The 18,319-nt window shown below is 29.8% G+C and overlaps 1 protein-coding gene across 3 annotated transcripts in view; it reads right to left on the bottom strand.

The window, feature by feature from the left end:
• Positions 1-3,154: 3,154 nt before the first annotated feature.
• Positions 3,155-18,319, bottom strand: part of LOC140441424 (uncharacterized) — a 151,432-nt gene continuing 136,267 nt past the window's right edge. Inside the window, exons 8-9 of one of the 3 annotated variants that reach the window (XM_072532148.1) lie at positions 13,802-14,076; positions 3,544-3,678 (exon numbers count right to left, since the gene is read on the bottom strand). In XM_072532148.1, the coding sequence (XP_072388249.1) occupies positions 13,821-14,076 (256 nt within the window). In that variant the 3' untranslated portion in view covers positions 3,544-3,678; positions 13,802-13,820. Of the gene's footprint in view, positions 3,679-13,801; positions 14,077-18,319 lie in introns of all 3 variants that reach the window. The other 2 variants (XM_072532149.1, XM_072532147.1) reach the window with 2 other exon arrangements.

The raw sequence follows: 18,319 nt of genomic DNA, 5'->3' as shown, positions 1-18,319 counted from the left end.
GGTGAGCCTGTGTGAAATTCTTTAAACGTACTTTAGTTAAATACATTTATATGAGATTAAACCACAATTAATTTCCAGATTGGAAATCGAAACGTAAAAAACAAATAAAAAATGTAATTTTCTTTGGAATCAATTGTGAAAACTATTAAAAATTACTAAAAATTATTTAATAAACCATTGTACCTATAAAAAAATTATCAAAAAATTATCAAAAAATTAAATGGTATTTTTAAACAGTTATTTATTATTTCTCGATTAAACGACAAAAATTCAATAATTTGTTTTACAATAAAACAATGGTTTATTACTTTTTTAAGTTTTTTAGAATGAAAAAATTAATATTTTGAATATTTAAAAAAATTTATTTTCTATAGTCGTTTATACACCAAATCAAATATCTACAAAAACTTTTATAATTCTTTTATAATTTTTAAAAATTTGTAAAAAAGTTAGTACATAATAACTATATTAAATTATTATTATTTTAATAGTAAAAATTATGTTAATTCATGAAAAAATACCACTTTTATAGCCCCTTAGATAATTTCACAGGCTTACCTAATAAACCGATTTAATTCTTTCAAAATTACTTAGAAAGCCTATTTTTTCTTCTGTGCGTAAGAAAACTGTAATTTACATAAATAATTTTCCACGTAACAAATGTTAACATCTTTATAGTTCTGTTCAGAAAAATTCTAATTTCTAATTTTTCGAACAGATTTCAATTGCAAAATTATTATGGAACACCCATATTGAAACCGTTATGGGAAAAAATTATTGAGCTTTTTTTGCCACTGTTCTTGGAGATAAAATCTAATTTTTTATTCAAAATCTTCAGAAATCTTAAGTTGTCCACTAAGCAAGTTTCTAATAAAAATTTTACTTACTCTATCCCATATGTCTGTGTGAATATGTCAAAAAAACCATAAGCAAAAGGAACTAACAGGTTAAAAGAATTATATTGTTCATATGGTTAAATTGTCATCTAAATGTAAAAATTGAATTCCGTATCATTATGACACCTTTTAAAGTCTAAATAATTTTTTGTTCTAAAATCATAAATCCAAAAACATCTATTAAACAAATTAAAAAATTTTCGATTTTAAAAAATTTTTTGATTACATATATTTTTTTATTTAATACTCCATTTTGCTTATTTAAAGTAAGCCATAGCGTGTTTAAATTCAACTTTCAAAAACGCACGTGTTTTAAAGTATCCATGGAAACATCAAAGTTTAAAATATTTATCTGACCTGACAGGAGTACATGACTTGTGACGTCAAATAAATAAAATATGAATAAAATATTACCAACAAATATTTCAAAAGCTTTATTCAAATATTTGGAAATCTTAATCTTTAAAATCAATGTGAAAAGTACAGTTGGTATTGTTTGAAATATTTATACTTCCATTTTTTAAATCAGAAGAAATGCTGTTTAATTTAATACTACCGACATTCTCGGAAGCCAATGGAATTGTACTTCCATTCATGGCACTCCCAATAATGTTTGAAACATTCTTCTTATTCTTCTTTTAATCAACGTACAACCAGTAATAACAATTAATCTGATGTGACAGGTTGCAAATTAATTATTTTTGTTTTGCTCAGTTCCATAATAACGACAGATATACTGATGTACATCACAAATTGAACCATTTTACAATATTAGCTCTTATCTCAATTTTTGTAGTAATAATACATGCTTTTAAAGTGTACCAATTAAAAAAAATAGCGTAAAGTATTCGTGGATAACTGGTCTTTAAAAAACTTGCTCTATTTCGTGCACGACGGCGCAGCCGGAGTGTTTTAAAGACCTGGCGCGTGTTTTAAAGACCTCAATATCCACTTATACTTTAATATACTATTTTTTTAGCATACTAGATTAGTATAGACATTTCTTCACAAAAAAGGCGGATATATTTAACTCATCTTTCTAATAATAAATAAAAAATTAGTTTTATACACAATGCCACATACTTTTGCAAGGCGTTATGAATTCAAAGGATATTGCTTCTGCTATGGAAAGCATCTTAATTGCTTACATGGTATACACAAAGCTTAAGCCACTACCATTACCAACTATTTTAAGGATTATCAAAAAATGCTAAATTTTCTCTAACTCAATTAATTCCTACTGAGGATGATGGATTGAGCAACATTTTTTTTTTCAAACAACGACGAAATCAAAAAATGGCTACCAATTTCTACTATTAACCCTCCTGCTCCCCAGATTTTGTTTGAAGCAAATCAAACTTAAAATCGAAGCTAGTGAATACACGACAGGATGCCGAAAATTATGGATGCAGAAAACTGGGAATAAGTTGTCGATTTTTTTTAAATTTTTTAGATTTATTTTCTTGAAAAATTAATAAACCTCTAAAATATATCACTTTAATAGGCAAATTAATTCTATACAAAAAATATTGTGTAAAATATTTACAAAAAATGCATAGTTTTTGAGTTATACTTAGTCACAAAACCGAACATTGGATAAATTTACCTTTATCTCAAAAACGCAAGGCTCTGTCTGGTACAATAGCTCACTTCGATTTTATCATCATTAGAGTTCAATTGGCCATATAGAAAATTCTTGAAACGCCTTAGTTTTTTATTAAATGGTATAGTCAACAGCCTATACTTTCGTAGTAAAAATTGAGTACCGTTTTCATTCAAACTTCGATTTTTTGTTCTAAAATTTTTATTGATGTTTCCATATCTTTTTCAGCTAGAGAATATTCAAATTCTAGTTATAAACAACCTTCCGGATACATACTATTTACAAAATATATAAGGTCATGGATCATAATTGAATAAAACCAACTTCAGCTATTTTTGTACAGATCGCGACTGTTTTAATACTTCCTATTGCTATTCGTCTAAAATTAAGATTATTTTTTGGATAAATATGAAAACAATAAATAAAAGCTATCCCTGATGTGTATATGTAAGATACTGTTTATTTAACAGGCACGTATAAAATCTTATTAACATATCTCTTAAAATTCTTGGAAATTATTGATACACATTAGAATATCCACTAAAATTTAAATATCAGATGCAGAACACATTCATAGTTGTTAAACAAGTGTAGTTTTTAGCATCTTGTTAAATTTATATATTTATATATATATATATATATATATATATATATATATATATATATATATATATATATATATATATATATATATATATATATATATATATATATAACTAGTAATAGGTATATCTAATAAAATCAGTATTTTTTGTCAATCAGTACATAAAAATATTTCAGAGTTTAAAACACAGTACATAAACTTCGAAAACTCTTGGTATCACAGTATATTATATTTGGTAGTAAAATGCTGTTTATTATCATCATCGTTCATAATTTGGAAGACTGCCGGGTGCCACTTCTGTATCAGAACCTTCAATAGGTTTGTCTTCAATCTTAAATATCTCTAATAACCTATTAAACCTATCTCTATCTGAGTTTTGGTCATGTTTTTTGCACAAAGCCTTGTAAATGTCTTTTCGCGTGTACCGATTTGTTACAAAGATAGCTACAACGAATATACCTTGTGATCCTTCAATAATTTCGTAGACTAAAGGGTTTCCTAAATCCATGTTTTTAAGAGCTGCATCAAGTACCCAAATGGTAGATGTCACCCAAATTAGAAAACATGAGCGTATTCTGTAACAGAAAAAAAAATATAAATTTATAATATATGGATTATATAAAATTTCTGACCATGAAATAAGGCAATAATAAAAAGTAATAACACAAGTGTTGAACGTAACATAAATTAAGCAACATAAGTAACACTGTAAATGATTCTTTATGCATAAATATAAAATCGCAATTATTTACATTTAAAAACATCAATATATATACAACATTGAAAGCACAAGTCACATGTCTTACAGAACTAGTAATAAAATATAATAAAAATAAAATAAAACTTTATTCATCTTTACAGATTATTTACATAATATAGGACATCTCAAAGTAAAAGGAAACGTTAAAGACTACCTATACAATATAAACATACACATAAATATAGAAACAACATACAACATTTAAGACATAAATTCCGAGACACTATAAAAACATGACTCGATGAGATAAGTCTTCAATTTATTCTTAAATGCCCTATCATCATCTGCTTCACTTTTTAATTTGGATGGGAGCTGATTAAAAAACCTTACGCCGCTTTAATCAGGGTTTTTTTCAAACATAGAAGTGTAATGTTTAGGAGTCCTAAAGAAATCTTTTTTTCTGGTACGATAATTGTGTACATCTGAATTTGATTTCAATCTATTGATATTAGCTTTTGTATACAGAATACTTCTGTATATAAAAATTGAGGGAACAGTGAGTATTTGATATTTTCTAAAATGCTCTCTACACGTATGTCTATATGGTAAATTAAAAATCAAGCGAATTATGCGCTTTTGGGCTATAAAAACTTTCGAGACATTTGTTGCACTGCCCCATAGAACCATATTATATGACAAATGTGAATAGATGATAGCGTAATAAACATTAAGTATCTGTTCCGTTGTAAATATGTATTTGAGTTGCAAAAGAGCATAGTATCCAGAATTAATTTTCGAACATACATAATTAATATGTACCTCCCAGCTCATATTACTGTTTAGATGTAGTCCTAAAAACTTTGTAGTGTCAGATAAAGTGATAAAATCATTGTCGACTTTGACAGAGAAATTTTCCTTTATTGGAGTTTTTATATAAAATTGCATACATACTGTTTTATATAAAATATAAAGCTACACGCTAAAACTAAATATAAAAAATTAATTAATGAAAATGGGGAATATATCAAAATTATTGAAAAACATGTAGGTCAAAATTAGAACCAAGCGTATAATTTACACTCTTAGTGAATAAGTGTAGGACAATCAACCTTCGTGAAGTAACCATGCAAAAATAAATCAAAAGTAGACAACTCACTCACAGTTAAGGTATTGCTCAAGATGTTTAACAATATGCGAGCACAGCTCCCTAACGTCACTCACATAAAAACGTTATAAATGTTGTTATTATTCTAATTTTCTCAGGTAGCTGTAGCTTGGGGTCTTCTAACATTATTGCTACCAGTTGGTTGTAATTGCTCCTGTAGTGACCCTTTCCTAAGTTAATTTTGCCTATTCTAACTTAGTAACCCAATAATTTCTGCCATGCGCAATTCCAGTATAAATCAACCTAATTATCAATCTAATTAAAAAGGTCTAGAGTGAAACAATTTTAAGAATACAGCTACATGACCTAACAGAACAAGTTACAATACAAATAATAGTAAGGCAGGGTGTTATATTATTCTCTAAACTCTTCACTCCCACATATGACGATATTTTTAAAGAATAAGAATAGAACAACCTGGAACTAAAAATAGCAGGAGAAAGACTTTACAACCTGAGGTGCACTAATGACGTTATTTTATTGGCGCATAAAGAAACAGAAATTAAGATAATACTAGAGAAATTACAATAAAAAGAAAGGATAGATCATCATTATCATCATTCTCAGCATATTCTACCGATTATGGTGTACTTCCTTACATATTCTTTCTTCATATCTGCCCACGATTGTCTAAAATTCGCTTTTCTGTGCCATGTTGTATCGGCTTGTTTCTTTATGTCATAGTACCGTCTTAAATTTGGACGTCTTCTTGGTCTCTTGACGCTTCTTAGATACCACAGTGTAATTCTAGTGAACCACCTATTGGCAGTTCTTCTCGCTAAATGTCCCTCCCACTGCCATTTTAAAGATTTAATTCTATGGATTATATCAATAACCTTGGTTTTCTGTCTGATCCATTCTATTCTTTTTTGATCTCTTTTTGTTATACCTAGCATGCATCGCTCTATTGACCTTTGAGTTTCGATATTATCTCTTTCATTAGTGTCCAAGTTTCGCAGCCGTATGTCATGATTGGTAGTATACACTAATCGAATGCTTTTTTCTTCAGGTGGATTGGCATCTTCGATTTGAATATAACTACATTTCTACCAAAAGATGTCTTAGCTAGTTTTATTCTTCTGTTGATTTGTGGAAGTAAGGAACCAGATTTATGTATTAATTGTCCCAGGTATACATACTCGTCTACTGTCTCAAGTGCAGTGTTGTTTATTATTACATCTTGGACATCCACTAGTTCGTTGTACATGGTTTTTGTGTTTGTCAGTTCATTTGTGGGCCAATTTCATTGCTAGCTGCATTTATAAGTTCACTTATAAGTTCTTGCATATCTGCAAAATTATTAGCAATCAGAACGATGTCGTCTGCAAAACTTAGATGACTAAGGTATTCTCCATCAATGGATATTCCTTTGTTCTGTCAGTTCATTTTGCTAAATATATTTTCTAGAGTTGCAGTGAAGAGCTTTGGTGATATTGTGTCCTTGTCGGACGTCTCTGATAGTGGGAAATTCTGGAGTGTTTTCATAAATTTTTACCTTAGCTTTTGCTTGTCTGTATATATTTAATAAAGTTTCAATGTACGGTTTGTCAATGCCTTGGATGGTCAAAGCTTCTATTACTGCCTTGAGATATATAAAATCGAAAGCCTTCTTGAAATCTATGAAGGTTAATGCTAGCGGTATTTCATATTCTTTAGCTCTACTCATTAGTTCTCGAAGTGTATGAATATGATCTATGGTACTGAATCCACTTCTGAAGATTGTTCTCTCGGCTGTGCAGCATCTAATGCGTTGTTGATGATCTTTGTGAATATCTTGTATACGTTTGGTAGTAGACTTATAGGTCTGTAGTTTTTGATATCCTCTTTGCTACCTTTCTTATAAATGAGAATTATGTTTGCTGTATTCCAGTAGTCTGGTATGCATCTCGATCTTAGGCAGTTCATAAATATGCCTGATAAGATTTTCCAGGTTTTATTGCCAGCGTATTTAAGCAGTTCCACTGCTGTACCATCTATTCCAGCTGCTTTACCCCTTTCCATTTTTGCAATTGTCGATTCTACTTCTTCCGGAATGACTTCTGGTATATCTTCTTAGTTACTGATTACTTCTCCAAGTGTGTCAGGAGCTTTGTATAGTTCGCTGTAGAATTTAGTCACGAGTTGTATTATTTAATTTCTGTCTGTAATTCTGGTGTTTTCGTTTGTTAGAGCAACGATTTGCTTCTTCCCAATGATTATTGCTTTTCTTATAGTTTTTCCTGTATTCGTTTGCATTTTCAACCAGTCTTTCATTGTATTTTCTTATGTCTTCCTTAATACTTTTCCTTATTGTCTTACAAAGTTCTGTGTATTGTATTATCTGTATGTTGCTACTTACTTTCATTTCCCTTCTTTGTTTTAGCATTATTTTAGTTTTATCAGATAATTTGATGTGTTTATTTTTTTGTTGCGGGCACTCTTGCAGAATTTCTTTGGCACTAGCAAGGATGATTTCCATTAATTGGGAGTTGTCGATTTGGTCATGTATTCTTTTATCAATTGTCCTTTGGTAGTGATCTGACTTTTCTTTTAGGTTGTTAATATTTATACCGGTTACTCTTGGTTTTGTGATTAATTTTATTTTTTCTAGTTTCAGATCTATAACAATTTTTGCTCTGATTAGTCTATGGTCGCTGACTGTTTGGAATTTTTTTCCACAGCAATCTTGTTAGTTAGAATGAAATCAATTTCGTTCTTAGTGATTCCATTTGGTGCTACCCAAGTCCATTTTCTGTTCGATTTTGTTTTAAAAAATGTATTTGCAATTGGCATTTTTTGGTAGTGTGCAAAATGAACGAGTCTTTCTACCCTCCTATTTCTAGCACTGACTCTATACTTTCCCACTACTTGTTCCTTGTCGTTTTTCTTTCCCACTTTGGCATTAAAGTCACCAATTAAATACTTGAAATGACTTTTATTTTTATTTAATGCTTCATTTATGTTACTGTAGAGTTCCTCTATTTCTTTGTCAGTGTGAGTAATCGTTGGGGCGTATATTTGTATAATTTATATATTGTATCTCTTTGTTTGGTAGGTAGTGAACTAGTGAGTGAACTAGAAGTGACTAGTGAGTGTAGTAGTGTCTGGGGGCTCGGGAGACTGAGACCTCGGAAGCCCTGAGAAGACCTCAGAGAGGATGTCGAAAGCTCGGCAAAATGGATATCGACGCGGTTCAACCCGGAAGACTGGTGAGTTTAATATTAATTTTTATAATAATATCAATCTTAGCTCTAAGTTTAATTGTACTAACCGCAGAAATCTTTTCGAACATTATATATATATATATATATATATATATATATATATATATATATATATATATATATATATATATATATATGTAAATACTTTTTTCTTTTTGGGTGTGGTAGTCAATAAAAAATAGAGCTTTGCTAATAGAGACTTACTCACTGACACTAAATATTATAAAAAGTTGAACAATAATCCCGTGTGTACTTTGCAACAAAAGGCTAATAAACTAGTTTCTGATTTGGTAAAGGAGAATCAAATAGATCAATCAGTTGGTAAAAGTTTGAAAATTTACAATGCAATTGCTCCTAGATTTTATGCTCTCCCAAAAATTCATAAACCTACTCTGTCTATGAGACCAATAGTGTCCTCAATAGGTACACCTAATGGCCCCATAGCAAGTTTTTTAACTAATATTCTCACAGAAACGTACAGTAATAACAGCGAGTTTTGCATTCAGGACTCTTTCAGTTTCAGTTCTTTTATTAATAACTTTAAATTACCTACGAACTATAAGCTCGTTAGTTTTGATGTAGTGTCTCTGTTCACTAATTTACCATTACACACAATATTGGTTAGCGTTGAGAAACACTGGGATGACATATCAATACACACAACCCTTAACTTAGCTAATATCAAAAAACTCATTTCTTTTGTTTTTGACTCTAATGTTTTTATTTTTAATGACTGTTACTACAAACAAGTCTTTGGTACTCCAATGGGTTCCAGTATTTCACCAATACTGTGCAATTATGTCTTAGATGATTTGATTGAAGATAGTTTGCAACAAATCAATTTTGAAATACCGTTCATAAAGAGATATGTGGATGACTTAATCTTGGCACTACCTGCAGACTCCATACACTCTACGTTAAATGTTTTCAACCAACAAAACCCACACTTGCAATTCACATGCGAGGAGGAGCGGGAGGGATCTTTGCCTTTCCTTGACATGAGTTTGCATAGATGTGAGGATAATGTTGTGAAAACACAATGGTATAGAAAACCCATATGTAGCAATAGATTCATAAGCTACCACTCCTACCACCCCCCGAGGATGAAAACTAATTTAGTCCTAGCGATGAAAGAACGTGTCAAAAGGTTGTCTCATCCGGATTATCTCCAACATGATCTCAACCTCTTACGCAATATTTTTGTTGAAAATTCATATCCTCTAAGACTGATAAATAAATTAATTTTTAATGTCCCCTTTGTTAATAGAAACAACATACTTACTATGTCACAATCAGTGCCCTCAGCACAAAATATTTCTGCTCCAACAGGTGTGTATTTTTATGCCCTTCCATATATTCCGAAACTAACCGTTGAACTCACTAAGATTTTTAAAGACTTTAAGAATATCAAAATAGCTAACAAGAACATCAAAACCATACGTCAGCTGTATAGCAAAATAAAACAACCCCTAACCACTCTAGAGACTACAGATGTTGTTTATTGCATTCAATGTACTGAATGTCCATCCACGTACATTGGTGAAACTGGAAGGAATCTGTCTAGCCGTATTATTTCTCATAAGAGTGATTGTAGATTAAACAAACCTACTTGTGCTTTGGCAGAGCATACTATCGATCTAGACCATAAGATAGATTTCAACAATGTAAAAATATTAGCCAGAGAGAAAAATAAATTCAAGAGAACTTTCTTAGAGATGGTACATATCAGCAAGAGTGATAATAACAATCTTAATAAGAGATCTGAGATCCAGAATCTTAGCAAAATTTACAATTTTATATTGACTTTTGACTGAGCTATTTTGCATCTCAGAGTTTTCTTTGGTTCTTTCCTTTTTTGAAATATCATTATTAATTGAATATTTACGATCAAACTGCAATTACTACTTCAGTTTTGTTTTGTTTTGAGTTGTTTTTTCTAAACCTATTTACTAAATACTATTTTCTTTCGATTGCTTATGTTATAATTTACATTTTTAATTTCCCGCTTAATTTCAAGTTGGTAATACAGTTGGCAGTACTAGAAATTCACTAACAGTATTCTGTTAGACGTTATTTTCAAAGTTGTTTTTTGTATTTTCTCCAAACTATTTAAACAATAATTATCCACTCACTTTCTCTTTCTGCTCGTGAAATGTGACTGAAATCAAGCCTGCAACGACGACTGTTTTCAACATGTCGTCCTACATTTTGTTTTTAACTTTTAACGTTTTTAATAATTTTTAAAGTGTTTTTTAACAGTAACATATTTAAGTTTAGTTGCAACCTCAGTTTTATCATGTTATTTAACGTTGTTGTTTATGCCACGAATCTTACATTCGGGTAAGTTTTTTATAGTTTTTTTACAGCCTTTTTGGCACCATTCAGTTTGTTACTTCATAGTAATTTTCTTTGTAGACCTTGATAAAGGTGGCAAAAAACCACCGAAAGCTTGGATTCAGAATAAATAGTACGCCTTAGCAAAGCTCTATTTTTTATTGACTACCACACCCAAAAAGAAAAAAGTATTTACATATATTTTTTCCAAACTAGTCAAAAAACTTTGGACTACTTTTTCTTACTATATATATATATATATATATATATATATATATATATATATGTATATATATATATATATATATATATATATATATATATATATATATATATATATATATATATATCTGGGTGTCGTCGGAGAGTTTAGACCCCTACAGCTCTGCATCTTAATATCAGCCATACCGCAGGTGAAAAAATCAAAATGTAGCATCTAAAGACATTATCGAAGGAGATATTAATGATTTCAGAACAGCACTTGGCCAAATGAGGGATATGAAAAGTCAAGACGAAGACCAAACCCCATCCATTTGGTGTTTTTTCAGAAGTCCATCTTCTGAAGTCTTGTTTAAGATCTTCTTTAAAATTGCTTAAACTTGAATGAAGAAAACTCCCAGATAAGTGGCACAATGTGGAAGTAATTTGACTGTACAAAAAAAGAGACATAAGAACATAAAAAATACCACTCTATCAGTCTACTACTAACCTTTAAAACGGACTCCTATTAGCCAGTATAATAGGTGTGTTTCGCAAATTATTCAGTACTACTCACCACCTTTAAATAATACGCACTCTTCTAATATTCAGTAATTGGGAAACATTTAGAATATAATACCTACAATCTATAGTTAGGTTTTGCAGATTACAAGAAAGTCTCTCATTATGTATAAATTTGAGCAATTCATAGGGACCCTGACAACGCAAAAATCGACTCTAGTTATTTAATTTTTATCGAGCACATAATATAGAAATGATAGTTTTCAAGTTAGATAAATGTAGACAAAATAACAGACTATATATATAAGTTAATAGAGGATTAAGCCCAGGTGATACTACTTCATCTAAGTTCTTTTTATTGGTACTGGAAGAAATGTTTAAAATTACTTAGTTAAAAATATAAATAGCGTTCGTCACAATTACCTATAGTTTGCAAATGATATAGTCTTTATAATTAACAATACGGATAAGCTTAAGGATATGGTGAGAGAATTATATTAAGCATATACGTATACAGTAAGTACATACTCAAAACAAATCTCACAAAAACAGACTTTAGAAAATATACAAATAAGGCTTGATAATCGAAGGTTAGAAACCGTCTCTTTTCTTTCTAAAAATTTTATGTGTAAATGGCTGTAAAAAGCCAGGTTCAGAACTTTCCTTCTAATTCACTCAACAAATAAATTAAGGAAAATATACCAAATGAAATGGGAATTAACAAATGTTAAAGATTAAATAAATATAATAAATGCATATTCAAAATTATGTACGTCTCATAAGAAACTTGAGTTCTCCTTTGGAATTCCAGAGTATCAAATATCAAAATAGATCGTAGAGTTTGTTGTTATTCTTGATTGATTATGGTTGAAAAGTATATTTTTTTGGTTAAAGGTCGCGGCATATTATCGTGCACGTACAGTTTCCGGCACGTAGCGTTTCACTCCAGCAATCGGACTGCGCGTTCACATTTTCATACATAGAACGTTTCAGTTTGGTTCGGTGAATATATGATCTCGCTTTTCTCGACAAAAATTATGTGCAATTGAATTATCTTTTAAATCTAAATTAAACAAATTTAAAGAGTCTTCTACATTCCCTAATAAATGGTTTTGCTTAACTTTACATTTGTAGGCTGCCATTATGTGACCTCTTTTACCACACTTTTTGCAAGTAAATGTTTTTTATTTACACTTACTAAAGATATGATTTGTTTTACTGCAATAATTGCACTTTAACTTTGCCTTCTCTTCAGATTCTCCACGTTTTCTTTTCTTTTACACTCGGGGTTCCAATATTTTAAGTTGTTTAAATCTGTTAAACCTCCACTTTCACACCTTGTTGCTTTATAGCATGAAATTTTAGTTTTGATTTTTGGCAACCAATATGAGGCTTTTGAAATATCACTAAAAACGCAGAATTTAAACTTTTACATTACAAATGATCGCAGGTCACTGGAAATGCTTCCACGAAGACGATTTTGGGTGTAATTTATAGCATAAGTTAAGTACTTTTAAAAAACGTACTAGTGTATTTAAAAAAGAGCAGCTTTTAATGTTTTAAATCGCCTGTAATGTGAAAGTTTAAATTAAGCGTTTTTAAGGATCAAAAAATATTAAATTTTTACCGTCGAGCTGATACAAATTTTATTGAGCATTGATTTCGCGGGCGTAACTAATATTCAAAATCGCCGATTTCTTCAATCATTGTTTCTGAGAAAACGCTTTATTCTACACAAAAATGCTAGTAAAGGTTTTTGTTAAAAATTATCTTAGCTACATTTTTTATTTGAAATATTTTTTTCTATGGCGTACAGATTCTTGGGAAATATATTTTTTTTGTTTTCTCCCTCAACGTGGGCGGTTTTAGGGGAAACCCGGGAGTAAAAGTAGTAAACTTTTTTGCATCTTTCTTAGCGTCCTAAAATTGACATTTTCAAAAAAATTCAGCCTGTACGTATGAGTTTTAGAGGTTCAGTGGCAATTTCGTCTCTGACAACTGGTGTAATTAACTACATGAATAATTGGTTGGTAACCCACGGCGTTATCTTCGTTTTTGGAAATTTTGAAGTATTAAAATGTTCTGGTAAAGTATTAACTATCTGGTAAATTATTTTCCTCGTCGCCAAATAATTGCTACCTATGTAGTAATGTAGATGATTCAAATAAACTTCTATTTCAAAAAGAACGTTTTACAAAACATGTGCATTTTACAATTTGCTCATTAACACAGGTTAGTGAGCACCAAAAATACATAGTGACTTGACGAATGACAGTGTTTAAACTTAACACAGAAATACAAAAGTCACAAAACGTAATTCTCCTTATTTTTATATCATTATCTTACAGTAGTAACATTTACAATAAGCTAATGAAATTTATATTGAGTATTTAGAAAGAAATCCACTAAAAGCAGTCATCAAATGATATTAAGTTATTTAAATATAAAAAACACATGTGGCTAAGAAACACAAAAGCATCAAGAACGTTTTCCTTTGATAACGAGTAATGTTAAAGAAATTTATTTAAGCAGACAGTACATTCCCATTCCAGTATACCATAATAATATATATTTACCTATACAATACGAAATAATTTAACGTAAAACCCCATTTTGTTCTTGTAGGGGTAGCTCCTCTTTTATGCCGTTGTCACGTCGCATATACATTCGCCTTTGGAGGTAATGTACCACAAACACCAACAAAATCAGTAAACCTTGTAGGGAATCTATTATCTGCAGAGCAAATAATATTCCAGATTCAAAAATCGACGTATCGGAAAAAATACTTAGAGAGAACCCAAGTGCTAAGAAAGTAAACATTGTAAAGCACACTACTATACACTGGTAACACCTAAAATGTGAAAAATACTCTATCTAAAATAATTTTTAAATAATTCTTTTTTATCAAAATATTAATCATGTAAAAAATCTTACAGTTTTATGTTTAATGGATGAGATTTTTAAATGTTTAAAAACTAGTGCAATTTTTTGTCAAAATATAGGCAAAATAAATGTTCACGTTAGGTTTAATTATTTGATTTGTTCTTATAAGGACCATATCCATTAACAAAGTACAACTTTTTTATGTTTTAAAAGGAGATTTTTTTAATGTTGAAATTGTAATACCTCCCATTACTTGTATTCGTAATCCAAAAGAAGATCTACGTGAATATAAGAGAGATGCATAGTAATAGAAACGAATTAAGATGATAATCAGTGACAATATAAACAACAACAAAGTTGCTTGTATGGAATATTAAAGTAATAAACAAAAAATAACGAAGACGACTACAAAAATCAAATGGTGGATGTTAAAAGATGAGAATGATTTATTTTATTATTAAATGCTAATAGAATTTGGAGAAATATGGCTAGTATTATTAAACCGTATAAAGAGTGACAATAAAATAGATATGACAAAAATCTTTAAAATTTTAAAGTTGCCAAAGCAAAAGTAGTAATAGAAAAAGCTAGAGTAGAACGGTATAAAAATCTTTACGATGAACTTGATACCAGTGAGGGTGAAAAGATTTCAATTCGAGAAAGCAAAGTCTTTCAATTAGATTATATGTATCCGCGATGAACCTTATAAAATACTAGTTTACGAAAATATTGTCAGAAAGCAATGGAACATTTTTTTGACAGTTAAATTAGCTGAACTAACCGATACAGTAACAGCTTTGGTCACCAAAATAAAACGGCTTCAGGCGTTTAAAACATCAAGCCCATAAAACTACTTGTCACAACATAAAAACACGGAGAGAGTAGTTTATATACAGATCTGTAAAGAAACTGAAATATTAGAAAATCAGTGTGGCTTTATGAAACGCAGATCAACGAAACATGCAATCTTCATTGTAAGGCAGTTAGTTGAAAATATAGGAACAAAGAAACAAAACCTCATAATGTATTCATTGATATTCAAAAAGCACATGATAGATTTCCCCAAATGTTTGGAAAATGGGTTAAAATACATACAGTAGAGTTAGAATCGGATAGATGAGAAGACTAGATAGATAAGTGGGGCGGACATAAACGATGAAATTAAAAATGGATATTATAGCGTAGGTCAGGGGCCAGTACCAATTATTGATGCCAAAATGAGAGAGCACAGGTTGGGATATTTGGAGCATTTTGAACGTCGAAGTGATACTCATCGAATATTAAAAATTGCAAGTTTCTGAAAGGAATAGGAAAAGAAAACCAAATAACTCATGGTGAGGACGCTTAATTGTAATATAGGTATACGATTAATTTGCAATTTTTCCAAGTTAGTACACTTGGAAGAATTGTGCTTTATAATTACTTTGAATAATAATATACTTTGTAAATCAAACAATAATGAATATATATATATATATATATATATATATATATATATATATATATATATAGTAATATGGTTCTATAAATGTCTAGAGCTAAAAAAAAAAGAAAAAAACTGAAGAAAATATATATTTTTTATTCTTTGAATTCTTATTTAACCTGTGTTACTTGTTTTTTTTTTCGTGTTTGTAGAACACTGTGTATCATCTGATTTCTCGATAATACGAATCTAAGAAATAAGAAAGTTTAGTAATGCAAAAGTTCTTGTATTATTTATTCGTTACCAAATTTTATGATTACAAATTTCCAGAACCATAAAACTTAATTTACTACTTTTATTGGGAATAAGCCACAATTTTACTTTAAATAAGTTTATTCGACGTTTCGATTTCAAATTCTTTTCAAAATACAAAACATTAATAAATTAAACAATTTTTTTTATCTGGTAAAAAATTCTTTTAATAATTAAATTTTATCTGACTCATTTATATTGACAATTTAGACATATATTATACATTTTAAAGTAGATGACTTTATGTTTTGTTCCTGGGACGAGTTTATTGCAAGACAGCTCATTCGATTACATGAAATCAATTTTAACTTTAAGAATACCAGTCAGAAAAATCATAGCATATGATTTGGCTTTAAAAAGACAACCACATGCAATGATGATAGTAAAATTTTTCTGTTAGTAATCCCATAGTAAGTATTTGGTCTTACAGTTAGTTTACTCTCACTATTAACACCAAACACTGATTTTATATGCAGGTTATTTTAAAACATCGATAATATATCCTCGATAGTTAATGACTTACTAATAGTAGTATGAAACCAGATCTTAGTGCATTCTGCCGAAGAATTTGCGACGCAATTGGTTTAACATATTTAGAGCCGCTTTTTTTATTGATCCCTTTTTACCATCTGTTTCTTTCGGAACTATACTTGAATTTTTCTATTAAACTCTATGTTCATTTGCATATGATTGTTTACATATTTGAGATCTATTAAATTCTCTATTTTTGACATAAGATCGATGTTTACTTATTCTAACATTTAATGGTCTTTACGTTTCACCTAAATAAAAATGTTCGCGTTCACAAGGTATTTTATAAATACAGTTCTTTGTTCTTTCTTATTCATTGTTAGGTTTAATTTTAGATACAATTGATCTCAATCTGTTTCTTATTTTAAATGTGGTTGAAATTTTGAATATTTTTAGGATCGTTTTAAGTTTTAATTATAATGCTTTTATGTATGGTATTGTTATTTTTCTCGTATTGTTTCTTGTTAATGGTATATGATGTCGTTCTAAGTTGTTCCGTTCCATTCGGTTTATTCTTACAAAATTCTTATTTTTATAAATGACGAAGGATAACCATCTTTTAATAGAAAAGATAACGGTGTGTGATGTGATGTATGTGTGTGTGTGTGTGAGTGTGTGTGTGTGTGCGTGTGTGTGCGTGTGTGTGCGTGTGTGCGTGTGTGTTTGTAATCGTGTGTGTGCGTGTGTGGGTATGTGTCGGAGAATATGGCTTGGAAGCAGGTACGTTAGTCACAGATTTTTATTTGTTATTTTTTAGCATGAGATGTTAGTTTTTTTTTATATCTATCACTGTTTTATTTAAATGGCAAAATTTATTTCTTCCAAATAGTCAATCAGTAATTTAGTTATTTTCATATCATGGAAACTTAGAAAATACTCTATACTAATTGGAAAAAATACTTGTTCTTGTTGTAGACTATAATATAACTGGTCTATATTTTCTCATTAAATTTGCATTCCAGGAAAATCGGATTCAAATCTCTAATAGAAACATTATCACAAAAGCAAACTGGTAAATTAACTATTCTTAATTTATGTAGATATGCCGCATATTTTCCGTGTCAAGTTTTTAATCTTATAATAATAAGAAATATCCCGCTTTGGTAGATTATATTTTAATATAGGTATACTCAGGTGGCGAACTGAGTCGATGCAAAGGAAAATATATTTTTTGACGTGCTGGATATATTTTCCCATTGTTTTTCCCATATTGTATATAGTTCACCTTTAAAGTCATTTATTGCATCACTTAATAAAATCTGAGTTAGGATCTCAACCTTTGTATATTGATAATTGTTTTTTCTTTAAGAATTTTTATTAGAATAAGTAATTTTGGCTTTATCGTGTATAATAATTCCTCTTTTAACATTCTTATGTTGTCATGGTATTTGTAATTTAGATATCTGTTGGCGTGTGTTGGTTTTTTATAAACCTGAGTCTCATATCCAGTATATTTCTTTGAGACTAAAACCTTTAGGAAAGGTAGTGTGTTTTTATATTTCTTTTCCATAGTAAATGTTTTTGTCTTTTCTGCGTCGTTTATATTATTCAGAAATGTTTCCAATAACTCTGATCCATGAGGTCATATTGAGAACAGATTATCTACATAATTCCATTATACTGTGGGTTTTAAATTTTTTTTTAGAAAATTAAGTTATTATCTAGTATTTTTGTTTGGACTATATTCAATTTTATGTTGATTAAAACCTTATCATATAGGTTTTGTATTCCTATTTCAATTTAATCAGCGTAATGAAGAAGTATCTAAGACTCGAGAGGTTCATCGAAGATCCATCTGTGAAATCGACAGCAAAGTACTGGGACAATTGGAAAAGAACTTTTATAAACTTTTTGGCTGCCCAGATTATGACTCCCGCTGTTGCTGCTGATGGAGCTACTGTACAACCCCTAGATACTAATAATATTAAGCTACAACTGTTGTTAA

This window comes from Diabrotica undecimpunctata, chromosome 5 (assembly GCF_040954645.1).
Source record: "Diabrotica undecimpunctata isolate CICGRU chromosome 5, icDiaUnde3, whole genome shotgun sequence".
NCBI classification, from domain to species: Eukaryota; Metazoa; Arthropoda; class Insecta; order Coleoptera; family Chrysomelidae; genus Diabrotica; species Diabrotica undecimpunctata.
The sequence above is the reverse complement of the archived record's forward strand: the minus strand, read 5'-3'. Positions and strand labels throughout refer to the sequence as shown.